At 45.4% G+C, this 13,617-nt stretch overlaps 1 protein-coding gene across 1 annotated transcript in view; it reads right to left on the bottom strand.

The window, feature by feature from the left end:
• Nucleotides 1-11,358, bottom strand: part of LOC117659349 (vomeronasal type-2 receptor 26-like) — a 74,524-nt gene extending 63,166 nt beyond the window's left edge. Inside the window, exons 1-2 of the mRNA XM_087892303.1 lie at nucleotides 11,275-11,358; nucleotides 5,552-5,771 (exon numbers count right to left, since the gene is read on the bottom strand). Coding sequence (XP_087748429.1) covers nucleotides 5,552-5,771; nucleotides 11,275-11,358 — 304 coding nt within the window. The remainder of the gene's footprint in view (nucleotides 1-5,551; nucleotides 5,772-11,274) is intronic.
• Nucleotides 11,359-13,617: the final 2,259 nt, after the last annotated feature.

The following is a 13,617-nucleotide window of genomic DNA, read 5'->3' as shown; positions in this document are numbered from 1 at the left end:
GAAGGCCAGGCAGATCTCCTTCTCCTGGAGCATTGGCGTCAGAGTTGAGACAAAACGTTCTCCTCTGTCATTCTCAGGGGCTACCAGCCCAACCCAGTTCCATTGGAAATACAGGAGCAGCTGCACTAAAGCCACATACTGAGCAAATTCACTGGGATTCATCCAGAAGAAGGAAGGATAAACTCTTCTCTCTCCCTGAGTGAACTCAAAGCCAACACCTAGCTGGAGAAAGTGAGTTTCTTGATAGAGTAAATTTTAAGGGTCACCATTATGTGGATTATTGCCCCACCTTGCTCGCTTTGAGTGACAAGCTTAATTTTTTGGCTTTGTTAGGAAGAAGGCTTACATATTAGGAAGAAGAGGTTATGTATTTTGCCTGGTGATGATGTGTCAAAAGCCAAGGGAATGTCAAATTAATACAGAGAATATAGTAACTACACTACTTTTATGAAGAATAGATTAGGAAGGAATTCCTCTTGGCAAATACCACATTTCAATATATGTCATTATCTATCACTTTTGACTTCTATAAAAACACACAAAATATAAATATAGGTCCCCCCAAACCCCTTTTCCACCTTTAGCTACACTGTGTGTTATTTATCTACCCCATACTCTATCCAATGAGGCCCTCTTACCTGTGGGACCTTGAAGATGCTGAAGATGGAGGCCATCTGCCTTGAGGATCTGGGGTTGAGATCTCCGATGACAGAGAGCAGAGGATGCTGCCTGTCACAATTGTAACCTGGAACCAGTCGGCCTCTTGTGGAGAGAAGGGAGAGGCTGATCATGGAAATCTCCACCTCAGACTGAAAATTGCTATAGATATGGAAGCCAAGGGTGATGTTGGGGAGGAGAACCAGATCCTTGTTGATCTCTGTGACTGCAAACACTAAGGCCATGAATTGCTGGTAATTCTTGGGTACAATTCTACAGTGAGAAAATCATCAGGGAAATTTTAAGGAAAGCTTGTGTGGAGTAGGTCATGTCATTTTTAAAAACGTCCTTTGCGGCAGGAACTCCCAAATTCCTTTGGGTTTGTTTCATTGTTAAGGATGTTCCTTGATTAATGGCCTTGACAGAAAGGAGAAAATCCTCTTTATCCAAATCACAGATCATTTTATATCCCTCCATCAGCCCTCTTCACTTTGTTTCAATGATTGTAGTCCTTCCCAATCGCTTCTCTTTCACTATAATTAATTTGTTTCCCTCTTGAAGCAGCTTCTTCAGGTCTGGAAACTATTTCATTATTTCATTATTTCATTATTTCATTATTTATTTATTTATTTATTTATTTATTTATTTGGTCAAACATATACAACATAGCATGGACAGGTATTTACATAAACAGAAAGAAACGAAGTAAGTACAGATAAGTGGGGACATTGTTGAGCACAAGACTACAGCCGGGGGTTACAGCATACATTTACCGAAGGCCATTATTTAGGAGCAATCATGATTCCAAAACAAATGGATTTTTTTACCACAAGTCTACACTGTAAACAGATTGACACCATCTTTGAATTTTGAATCAGAAATTTGTCCAAATTAATATTGTAAGTCAACTTCTTCACTAAGGCAGCAGAATTTCCTCACTTTATTTGGTGCGTTATTAGCTTTCTGATCAAGAGTTCTGGAACGATGGAGAATTCTCCATATTCTCCATATTTTATGAGTTTGGTTCTTTATTTGAAAAAAGCACAAAGATCTGAACTATGCTAGGGCATTGAAAACATCACTAGAACAAGTATTTTGGAAGAGAGTCTCTCAACACAAAGCAAACCAAATAATTATTTACATCTTTCCCCTTTGGGTGAAACTTACATAATAGTCTCCAGAAGTAGAGATGGTTTTACTTTAAAGGATTTGAATTTGAATACATGTGTAGTTCCCAGGGGAAAATTCCCACCAATAATGACATCACCAGGCCTGTAAAACTCTCTCTTAGTCTGTAAAGTGTCTGTCAACACACACCCAGTTTGCATCTTCTTAGCAATAGTCGGAGGCAGGAGCCAGAAGAGCAGCAGCAACAGGAGAGGCAGCCCAGTCATTCTTCTCACCTTCCCTCCTAGATCAGAAATCAAGAGGTTATTATTTTTTTGCAGAAGTTGAATTGCAGGGAGCCCTTGAAATCTCAGCAGAGCTTTAGCACAAGAGAGACAGTCTGTGGCACCTGAATGGCCCCCAAGGTAAATTTATATTCAACGGTGCTTCCTCTTACCTGTGTATGGTCTGTGACCAAAGAGAATACTAAGGCCATACAAGTCTCACCAAACCCTGAAGTTGCCTCTTTGCAACACAAGACAAGGTGACATGTTCTGCTCCCAAAGGGAGAACTACGAATATATAATTTAAAGCAGGTTTTATGTCAGAAGATCTTCAAGGGTAGAAATCCATAGAGGATACATTAGAAATTACCATTCTTCTGATAATTACAAGGAAAAACAATTTTCCTATGTACTGAGCAATACACCAGGTAAAGAAAAATGATTTTAGGACTCTTGTTGTTAATCCACAGATCAGATGCAGTTGAGAGTCAAGGTGAAGTTGGGTATTTGAATTATGTGAAACTGAGCAAGGAGTTTGGCCTCTTCCATAGTTTACTTGGATAGTATAAGTCTTCATGGGGCATGGTGGCCCTTGTGACAATCAGTTGTACCCTAGTAAGTCTGGGCAATCATACCAACACTTGGATGGACTAAGTGGTTTATAAATACCAACATGGCAGGGGATGAAATTAGACACTAACTTCTCCCATAGAACTTAAAAAAGAGAAACTTCCTCACAGTGAGGACAATTAACCAATGGAACAGCTTTTCTTCAGACGTTGTGGGTGCTTCATCTCTGGAGGTTTTGAAGAAGAGACTGGAGAGTCATGTGTCTGAAATGGTGTAGGATCTCATGCTTGTGGGGGAGTGGACCAGAAGTCCTTTAAGGTCCCTTCCACCTCTATTCTGATTTTGATCATCAGCCTTTTTCCCTCTGTTGAATCATTTCTATCTTTCTGCACCTATTTGCAGACCTTATCATTGTTCCCTTCATTTTCTCATCTGTTATAAAGACTGAATTGGTCCAGGCAATCACTGGGAACAGAGATTGTGCAGCTGTCTGACAAGGGCTTCCTTAAAACTGTTCGTTCCATTTTTTTGCTTCTTGTTCATTCCATTTCCCCATAAATCATAACCATCTTAGTGTTGTGTATATTACCTTCCAAATACTTATCCATAGTGAGAATATATATACCAAATCTATGAACATTTATAGCAAATCATTTGAGTTCTCAGAGACCACAGTGTCCACTGTATATAAGAGTAAACAGACATTTGCAGGCCCAAATAACCATCCATTAAGCATGTCCTGTATTCTTACCTGTAAGTTCATTAAATAAGCAAGAGAATATCACACAACCATATCTTTCTTACTACTCACAATGCATTGCATTTAACTTCACCCTTCCTTCCCTCCCTCCCTCCCTCCCTCCTTCCTTCCTTCCTTCCTTCCTTCTTATCATCCATCCATCCATCCACCTTCCTTCTTTGTAATATTTGGAAAAAATATTAAGAAGAGAGCAGGAGTAGGAAAATATCCATCAATATCAATTTCACATGAGCTTATTTATTAATAAAGTATGTTTCTCAATTGACATAATAGAGAATAAAACAATATGGTTCACAATAAGTGCTTGAATTAAAGAAAAAACCCTTTAATAGTCAATTGAAAGAAAAAATCCAGTAGGAAATTCAGCAAAGCTTCAGGCATCAGTGGAATGGAACAATCTTAAAAACACTGAGAGTGAAACAAACCCAACATATTCTTAAATATGCTTTTGATTAAAATTAATAAAATGGGAAACTATCATTTTGGAAACTAATATCCAGATATACAATATCAATGTTTATTATCGTTGATCTTTGGGACAACTAGCATTAATGAAAAAAGTGGGTGATTGTTGCAGATTAACAGACATTCTGAGATTACTCACATCACTTGATTTCCAATTGTTTAAAGGACAAGCCCACTTCTGATTAAATGAGATCAAATTGAAAAATAACCAAGATCAAAATGAATACTCCCAATCCCTACATAAGTGGGTGTGGAATGAGGCATTTAATGGGTTTTTATGTTCTGGTTTTTAATGTTCTAATCCAGCTGGAGTCACCTATGTGTCAATTGGAAGTCAATATAAATGTTTCGTATTGATAATCAGAGATTATAATCAGAGATTCTTGTGCCTCATTATATTCTCTCTACAATTCAGATTGGGTTTAAATAGGATAATGTAGCATTTGGGGGAAAAGATGCAAGCCAAGAGACCAGCCCCAGAGGCCAAGATGGAGAAGATCTCCACGGCCACCATGGACTTCCCTTTGGTGCTCAGGTAGGTGGGGAGGAAGCTGATCCAAACACTGCAAAAGACCAGCATGCTGAAAGTAATGAACTTGGCTTCATTAAAGCTGTCAGGCAATTTCCTAGCCAAAAAGGCCACCGTGAAACTGATGAGGGCCAGAACACCCAGGTAGGAGAGGACAGTGTAAAACATGAAAGCTGAGCCTTCATTACATTCCAAGATGGCCTCTCCTACTAAAGAGTGGAACTCAAAGTTGGGAAATGGAGGAGAAGTTCCCAGCCAGGTGGCACAAAGAACTGCTTGGACCAGGGGACAGGCTAAGACAATGGAGTTGGTCAGAGGTTTTCCTAAGAGTTTCCTTGTCCTGTTTCCTGGCTTGGTGGCCATGAAGGCCAGAACCACCATGACAGTTTTTGCCAAGACGGAGGAAACTGCAAGAGAAAAGAGAATGGCAAAGGCAGATTGTCGGAAGAGACAGGTGAGCTTCCCAGGTTGACCAATGAAAAGGAAGGAGCAGAGGAAGCAGAAGAGGAGGGAGACCAGGAGGAGGTAGGTGAGATCTCTGTTGTTGGCCTTGACAATTGGTGTGTTGTGATTTTTACGAAAAATCACTAGAACTGCCAATGTGATCACAGAGAGAGAAAGAGCGAGAGAAACTAAAATGTATCCTAGGGTGTCTTGATAGGCAAGGAAGTGGATCTTCTTGGCAATGCAGTAGTCCTTGTCATTGTTGGGATATTGGTTTTCTGGGCAGGGGTCACAGTGAGCTGCATCTGAAATCAAAAGTCAGTGTCAATTTCATAGTGAATCAACAAAGGCAAATCATCCGTCTATGCTGACAATGCTGGGAATAGGTTAGCCAGAAAAAAACAGATCTGTTCTCTGGCTCAATATCTCTTCTTTAAACTTCAAATCCACTCATTCAAACTTTTTTTATTTACAGGAAAGGTTTAGCAGATATAGGTAGACAGATCTGCTCTCTCTCTCTGACAGATCTTTGAAGACAGGTCTGGGAGATCAAGTATTCTGATAGAAGAGGCAGGTCCTTAATAAAAAATAATTTTTTTATTCCTCTGTGCATGTCCAAGATGGCCGCTCCCAGCTGAGCGGCGGCGATACTCGGGGGATATCCCCCGGGTTTTGGGGGTTCCGGGGGTTCGACCAGCTAATTGACCCCCATGTCTGGTGAGGGAAGCTTCTCACCAGTCTGTGTCATCTTCTTGAGAGCTGGCAGCTCTCCAGGACACGATGGCCACGAACGAGACGGAGACGGCTGCGCTGCGGCTCTATGAGCGGGGAGAGCGCCCTCAGCGTCCTCGGCATCTCCCCGCAGCTGCCGAGCTAGTGGAATGGGCGGTGGTGGCGTCGGCGATGCAGCCCCTCCCTGGAGCTTCAGGGACTCCGAGGGGATGACAGGGGCTTCCTGTTAGACCCAACGGTGGACGGGGATGTTTTAAGAGCTGGCATCGTCGGGATTGGCACTCGCTTTAACACTGGGACGAGCGGCTGGGAGAGATAACATCAGAGAGGCCGGAAAGGGACAGGAGCCTGAATAGGGAGAGCGAGGGGCATCCTGACCATGATTTGAATCAGACCATCAATGTTTGTTTCTTGGAACTGCCGGTTACAGCTATGGATGGGAGGCCCACTTGGAGGGGGCCCACTCCCGGTCCTTCCAGAGGCTCCCCCCCCTCCCTCATTTGGATGGGGGTGAGCTAGAAACATTGCTGTTTGATGGTCACAAAAGACCTTGGGCCAGGCTTTTATGCCTTACGTGGTCTATCAGCCTCCAGGAGGCCACTTATCATCTGGAGATGCCTCTGAATAATATGATACGATACTTGTTATGATACCTGCCTCCCATGGACATGGACATCTATAGCCTCCCGATTCGCCTCCCTACTCGCCTAAGGTTCAGCCGCTAGAGTTATCGGAGTCTTCTCTGGGCCCGTGAACCTGTAGATTGGTGGTTTGTTATCAATGCCCCCAATTGTAAGAGGGAAATATTCGGATTTCAAGTCTTTCATGGTGCCGGTCGATGACTGCAGTTTCTGGCCCTTCCCAGCTTTCGTGAGAGGGCAGCTGGTGTTAACATCTGGCCTCGAAGCGGCCTAAGACTCCATCCACTGCTGTGAGAGAGCAGTGGAGTTTACTGACTTGGAATTGATTGAATATCCCTTTCCAGACTTTGGACTATCTTGATTACCCCCAGGCCGTTGATTTTCCCCCGATTGATTGATTAATTAATTGATTGATTAGATGTATTCGCCAACAGAACTTCTTATTCTGCGAGACTCCTCCCTCTCGCAGGTGTGGCCCTCCACTTTATCAAGGGCCTACCTTTATGACGGGCTTTGGCACCCCGAGAGGTGGCATGCTGCAAAAAGGGGATTAAGGGGTTTTTTAGGGAAACTTTTTGATAGATTTTTAAGGGATTTTAAGGGGCGGGAGGGTTGTGTGGGTTTGGGGGTTAACCCACGGGGGGAGGGGTCCGGCCCAGCTGTTAGTGGGGCCACGGAGGGTGTAGATTCCGGGGGTAAGGGGGACATCAGAGTCCATTCTGTCGAGGGCTTTTCTATCAATGTGTTGAGTGGGAGGGGCAGATATGGTGGGAGCAGGGGGCCGCATCATGTAGTGGGGGCGCGCACTCGCTATCTTCGAGCGGTGGCACGCCCCGGTCCCCATAGCCCTTCTCGTATCCCAGGCTGTTCAGACTCTCAGGGCCCGAGCCTTCGGCTGCTGTCGTGCAATGCCAGGTCCGTGGTAAATAAAGCCCCCCTCATTTGCGATCTTATTCAGGAGGGGGGAGCGGACCTGGCAGGTATTACGGAGACCTGGTTGGGCCATGAGGGGGGGGTTCCCCTCGTGGATATGTGCCCACCAGGTTTCCGAGCATTCCATCAGCCGAGAGCTCAGGGCAGGGGCGGGGGGGTGGCGGTTATTATAAAGGAAAGTCTTGATCCGAGGGAGACCACTGTTCCACAGATAGCCGGATATGAGTCCCTTTTTGTGAGGTGGGGTCGTGGAGTACAGATGGGCTTGTTGATCACGTACCTGGCTCCCTGCCGCGTGGCAACGGCCCTGCTCGAGCTGCTCAACGTCATAGCTGAGGTGGCGGTTGGTACCCCCAGACTTCTAGTCATGGGGGATTTCAACCTGCCATCTGTCGGCGAAACGTCTGAGGTGGCTCGAGAGTTCATGGCTTCCATGACGGCCATGGACCTTACTCAGTTAATTCATGACCCCACTCACACGGGTGGACACACTCTGGACTTAGTTTTTGTCTCTGGTCAGTGGTTGAGTGGCCTTGATACAGGGGATATAGTCATCGAACCCTTGTCATGGTCTGACCACTCGCTCCTTCGACTGGACTTTCTAACCGCTGCACCCCGCCGCAGGGAGGCGGGACCGACCAGGTGGTTCCGCCCCAGGCCCCTGATGGACCCTGATAGGTTCCAGATGGAGCTTGGGCCATTTCCTGAGACTCTGGCTCATGACTCGACTGAGGACCTGGTGGCCGCCTGGGATAGTGCGGCTGCCGGGGCCTTGGACCGTGTCGTGCCTTTGCGGCCTCTGACCCGGCACCGAACTCACCTAGCTCCTTGGTTCTCCGAGGAGCTCAGGGAGATGAAGCGCCGGAAAAGACGCCTGGAGAGTAGTTGGAGGACCAGTCGCTCCGAATCCGACCGAACACTGGTGAGGTCTCATATTAAGACCTACCTAGTGGCGATAAAAGCAGCGAAATCTAGTTATTTTGCCGCTCTTATTGCGTCATCAGATAATCGCCCGGCCGCCCTGTTTAGGGTGACCCGCTCCCTCCTCCATCTGGAAGCGCGGGATGACCCCTTGCAGGGCCGAGCCGAGGACTTTGTGCAGTATCTGTATGACAAAATCGCTCAGATTCGGGAAGGACTGGCCTCTGACTGGGTATGTCCAGACGGGATGACTGAGGCAGGTCTTGAGAGTGTTATCTGGGGGGAGTTCGATCCTGTGGCTCCCGAGGACATGGACAGGGTCCTGGGATGGCTGAACGCGACCACATGTTTATTGGACCCGTGTCCCTCCTGGTTGGTACTGGCTTCCCGGGAGGTGACACGAGGCTGGCTCCAGAAGATTGTTAACGCTTCTTTGAGTGAGGGGGTCCTGCCGGCCACTTTGAAAGAAGCGGTTGTGAGGCCCCTCCTCAAGAAGCCCTCTCTGGATCCAGCTGTTTTGGCTAACTATCGTCCAGTCTCCAACCTTCGCTTTGTTGCGAAGGTTGTTGAGAGTGTGGTGGCGCAACAGCTTCCCCGGTACCTGGATGAAACTGTCTATCTAGACCCGGTCCAGTCCGGCTTCCGGCCTGGGCACAGCACGGAAACGGCATTGGTCGCGTTGGTGGATGATCTCTGGAGGGCTCGGGATAGGGGTTGCTCCTCTATCCTGGTCCTGTTCGACCTCTCAGCGGCTTTTGATACCATCGACCATGGTATCATGTTGCACCGGTTGGCGGGGTTGGGGGTGGGGGGCACCGTTCTGCGGTGGTTCTCCTCCTACCTCTCTGACCGGTCGCAATCTGTGTTGACGGGGGGCAGCGGTCGACCCCGAGGCACCTTGCTTGTGGGGTGCCACAAGGGTCGGTCCTCTCGCCCCTTCTGTTCAACATTTATGTAAAGCCGCTGGGTGAGATCATCCGTGGCTTTGGGGTGGAGTTCCATCAGTACGCTGATGACACCCAGCTGTACATCTCCACCCCAGGCCACCCCAACGATGCCCTTGAAGTGATGTCCCAGTGTCTGGAGGCCGTGCGGGCCTGGATGGGGAGAAACAGGCTCCGACTCAACCCCTCCAAGACCGAGTGGCTGTGGCTTCCAGCGTCCCGATATAGCCAGCTGACGCCATCGCTGGCTATTGGGGGCGAATCACTCGCCCCCACGGAGAGGGCTCGCAACTTGGGCGTCCTCCTGGACGCACGGCTGTCTTTAGAAGATCATTTGACGGCCGTGGCCAGGGGGGCTTTTTATCAGGTTCGCCTGATACGCCAGCTGCGCCCCTTTCTAGATCGGGACTCTCTACGCACAGTCACTCAGGCACTAGTCATTTCCCGCCTGGACTACTGCAACGCTCTCTACATGGGGCTCCCCCTGGGGTGCACCCGGAGGCTCCAGCTGGTCCAGAACGCGGCCGCGCGGGGGATTATGGAGGCGACGAGGCGCTCCCATGTGACACCTCTCCTGCGCGAGCTGCACTGGCTCCCAGTGGTCTTCCGGGTGCGCTTCAAGGTGTTGGTGACCACCTTTAAAGCGCTCCATGGCTTAGGGCCGGGGTATTTACGAGACCACCTTCTGCCACCAATAGCCTCCCACCGGCCAGTACGCTCGCACAGAGTGGGCCTCCTCAGGGTGCCGTCCGCCAGACAATGTCGGCTGGCGACCCCCAGGGGGAGAGCCTTCTCTGTGACGGCGCCCACCCTCTGGAACAACCTTCCCCCAGAGTTACGTATAATAACAGACCTCCGGATTTTTCGTCGGGCCCTGAAAACCTATTTATTTCAACAAGCTGGGCTGGCCTGAGTTAAATTTTAAATTGATTTTAAATTGGGTTATCTTAATTTTGGCCAAAATATTTAATTATTTTAATACTGTTCTTAAATTTTGTATGCTTGTTTTTATCTTGGCTGTGCACCGCCCTGAGTCCTATTGGAGAAGGGCGGTATAGAAATTTAATTAATAAATAATAATAAATAAATAAATAAAGCTTGAATCTCACACCCCATTTCTTCACAAAAAGATTGGTGTCTGGTTTTCCTGATGGGATGTAAAAGTAGAAGTAGAAAGCCTAGTAGGGAACCCATGAATTGTGCTCCAAAATCAACTGAAGCTGACCTGACCAAAGCCACCTCGAGAGCTTCAATGTTGTCAGACTGGGGCTGAAGGATAGGGAGGCAGGATTTTAGATAGCTGGGATTTTCATAGCCAAAACAAAATATTTTCTCTTGGGAACCAAGGACATTCTCACACTTGGTCAGAGGAAGGTGGAGTGATGTCGACAGGCAACCAGACAGCACCTTGATTGGACCATGTGAATGATTGTTTTGAGAAAGCAACAAACTTTTAATTAGGTGTAAACCATGGGAACCTTCAGAGTCAGTTTTCACCAGATCTGTGCTAATATGATATATCCGATAAAGTCATTCTTTGAGGAATCTACCTGCCTTGAAGTTTTGTTTGATATGTGTGTATTACTTGGATCCCTGACACCAACCTGTATTAAATTTAAATTAAGTTTAGATTCGTGAATTGAGAGGGTCTGCTGAAAAGAAATTTGAATATATTGAAGCATATAAATCCTACCAAGCTGATGCCAAAATTAACACTTTTTCTTGGTCTTGGAAGGTGAACATTTGAATGTGCTACCTGTCTGATTAGAAATGGTTCCTTCTGGACAATGGTCACATTGGTAGCAGCAAATTGGCTCACCCTCTGGAACGCTTCTCCTCTCTCCTGCCTGGCATCTCTTCAGGCCACACCTGGCAAAGGGCACCTTCTAAAAAAGAGAAGAGAGATATTGCAGGTGGCTCAGCAAAGATTATTTTTCATTTATTTATTTGTACATTGCTCTTTCCATCTTTAGAACATCTTCAAAAGAAATGGTTTACCAGTAACTAGGATAAACTCCAGAGGGATTCAGGCCAATGCAATCCTGACCCACTAATGGATGCTGGAGATTGGAACTGGGACCTCAGATTCAAAGGAAGGCTTGTGACATGGTGCTAAACTTTTTCTAAAAGAAAGAATTATAAGTCAAATCTCAAACGTGTTCAACTGAAAAGCAGTTTTTTTCATTAAATCCCTGAATTTAATGAGTTCCCCAGTTAAAAGGGTGTTATGCATCCCGTGGAGTTAATGAATTCTTTGCTGAATTTACAACTTTTCCTTCCTGCTCACCTTTGTGACCCAGATGATTTCATTGGAGTTAATGGTGAAATCTTGTCCTTGGGAAGCTGTGGAATCTATTTGCCCAACTTTCATGGGGACAAAAGATTGATTGGGGAGGAAAAGCCAGTTGACAAGATCATAACGAGTAGACACCAATCCACTTTCTGAGAAGGAGACTTCCTCTCCAGCACTGTTGTTGAACTTGATGTTCCTCAGATAGGGGAGAATCTGGTGGGAAAAAAGACATCTGGACTAATTGGCTGAACAGCCTAGGAGATGGGTCTATATCTGAGAAGCTAAATGAGTTCCTTGATGGAGATCTAAGTAATCAGAAGTAACATCAAATATTCAACTTGAATGACAACACATTTTCTTTATCATTGGACATTAGTATCACGGCTCCTTCAATTCCAGTCTTAGAAGAGTGATAGCTACATACAAACATTTTTATGCCATATTCCAAATTTCATTGTGTAGGTTTGCACTGGGATACTTGGCAAGCTACATTTTTAGTTTTGTTTGGGCCCATAGTTTGTAAATGACAAATTCAAGCTACAATTTCTCTAGAAATAGAGAAAGTCTAGCTTTCAAAGAAGTACATCTGACCAAGTGGGGGCCATGTAGAAGGTTTGTCCTGCCCTGGTTTATCACTTCACTATCTAGAGAGGAATAATTTAGCCTTTGATGTTGAAAAGTCTGATGAATTTCAGATCAGGAACCCAGTAGGACCAAATTGATCTCTTCCGCATATGCTGAAGTTGACAGAGACTTAACTCAACAAGCAAGGCAGTACAAGAAACAGCATACTAAAAAAATGGAGTGGACTCACAAATAATTCTAAGACACAATAACCAACGTTAATATGAACTGAGTGTCTTTTTACAGATTGGATTCAGGCTATTTACTGAGAGAAAAAAGAGGAGGATCTACCATGCTGACTAGGACGTCAACTGACCTGTCGAAGCATCTTTCACAAATGCACTCAGATTAGGACCATGTTGGGTTCTTCTGCATATGCTGAGCTTGACAGAAGCTTAACCCAATGAACAAAGCAGTAGAAGAAATGGCACACTCTCAGGCAACCACTGATGTCCTTCCAGGAACTTCTAGGAAGCTCTTTGCTCTTATGAACAATCAGTTTAGTTTAATTCTCTTTTTCCGCCATCTATCCCTTTTCAGCAAAAACCTCTTACCGATACTTAATTCAAATGACAAGTTTCCATAATTGCTATCTTAATATCTTCTTAGGTACATTTTACATACAGATATTTAATCAGTAAATCAAGAAATGCATAGAGGTAGTTTTCTACCTAGACAAATACCTACCATTTATCTGATCTGTGGATCAAATAAAAAGTCACTGGGATTACCTGCCATGATTGAATATTTGAGATCCTCTTTCCAAGCCTCATTATGATTGGTCGTTCTCCAGATCCATGCATTGCATGTAATGCGTGTGCCACAGCATAAATGGCATTGTAGATGTTGTAACTTTCTCCTTCCATGCTTGTTTCAAAAATATAAGAAGGTAAATTTTGTAAATTCTCCCTTCCTGTACATTGTTTCTTCCCCTTTGGAAAGATCCTGCCTGGATTGTCCATCATGCAGCCAAACAACCTTTCCCAACATGGAGGGAGAAAGACGTCCCCTTGTGGCTTCAAGGGGTCTAAAGACAGGAGGAAACGACTGAATTCTGAGACATCCCCAGTGTGGGGCCTAAAATGCAAAGCCCCATGGAAGGGCTTTACTACTTTCAATATGTCTTGATTCCCCATCACACTAAGTTTCCAATGGGAAGTTAAGATCCAAACTTTCCGAAATGATGTCTTTCTCAAATGTTCATAGAGACTCATTGCCACCTGTACATTTTTAATACTATTGGGGTCTCCAAATAGAACAATCACTTCAGCTTTAGACCAAGTCTCCGAAATATGCAGTATTTTCAACATTGGAGTTTTAAGAAAATTTGATTTCAACTTTTCAGTGAAGGCCAGGCAGATCTCCTTCTCCTGGAGCATTGGCGTCAAAGTTGAGACGAAACGTTCTCCCCTGTCATCTTCAGGGGCAATCAGCCCAACCCAGTTCCATTGGAAATACAGGAGCAGCTGGACTAAACCCACATATTGGGCAAATTCACTGGGATTAATCCAGAAGAAGGAAGGATAAACTCTTCTCTCTCCCTGAGTGAACTAATAGCCAACACCTAGCTGGAGAAAGTGAGTTTCTTGATAGAGTAAATTTTAAGGGTCACCATTATCTGGATTATTGCCCCACCTGGCTCACTTTGAGTGACAAACTTAATTTTCTGGCCTTGTTAGGAAGAAGGATTACATATTAGGAAGAAGAGGTTAT

This window comes from Pantherophis guttatus, chromosome 1, assembly GCF_059756535.1.
Source record: "Pantherophis guttatus breed Tessera chromosome 1, ASM5975653v1, whole genome shotgun sequence".
NCBI lineage: Eukaryota > Metazoa > Chordata > Lepidosauria > Squamata > Colubridae > Pantherophis > Pantherophis guttatus.
This window is presented reverse-complemented; position numbering and strand designations above follow the sequence as displayed.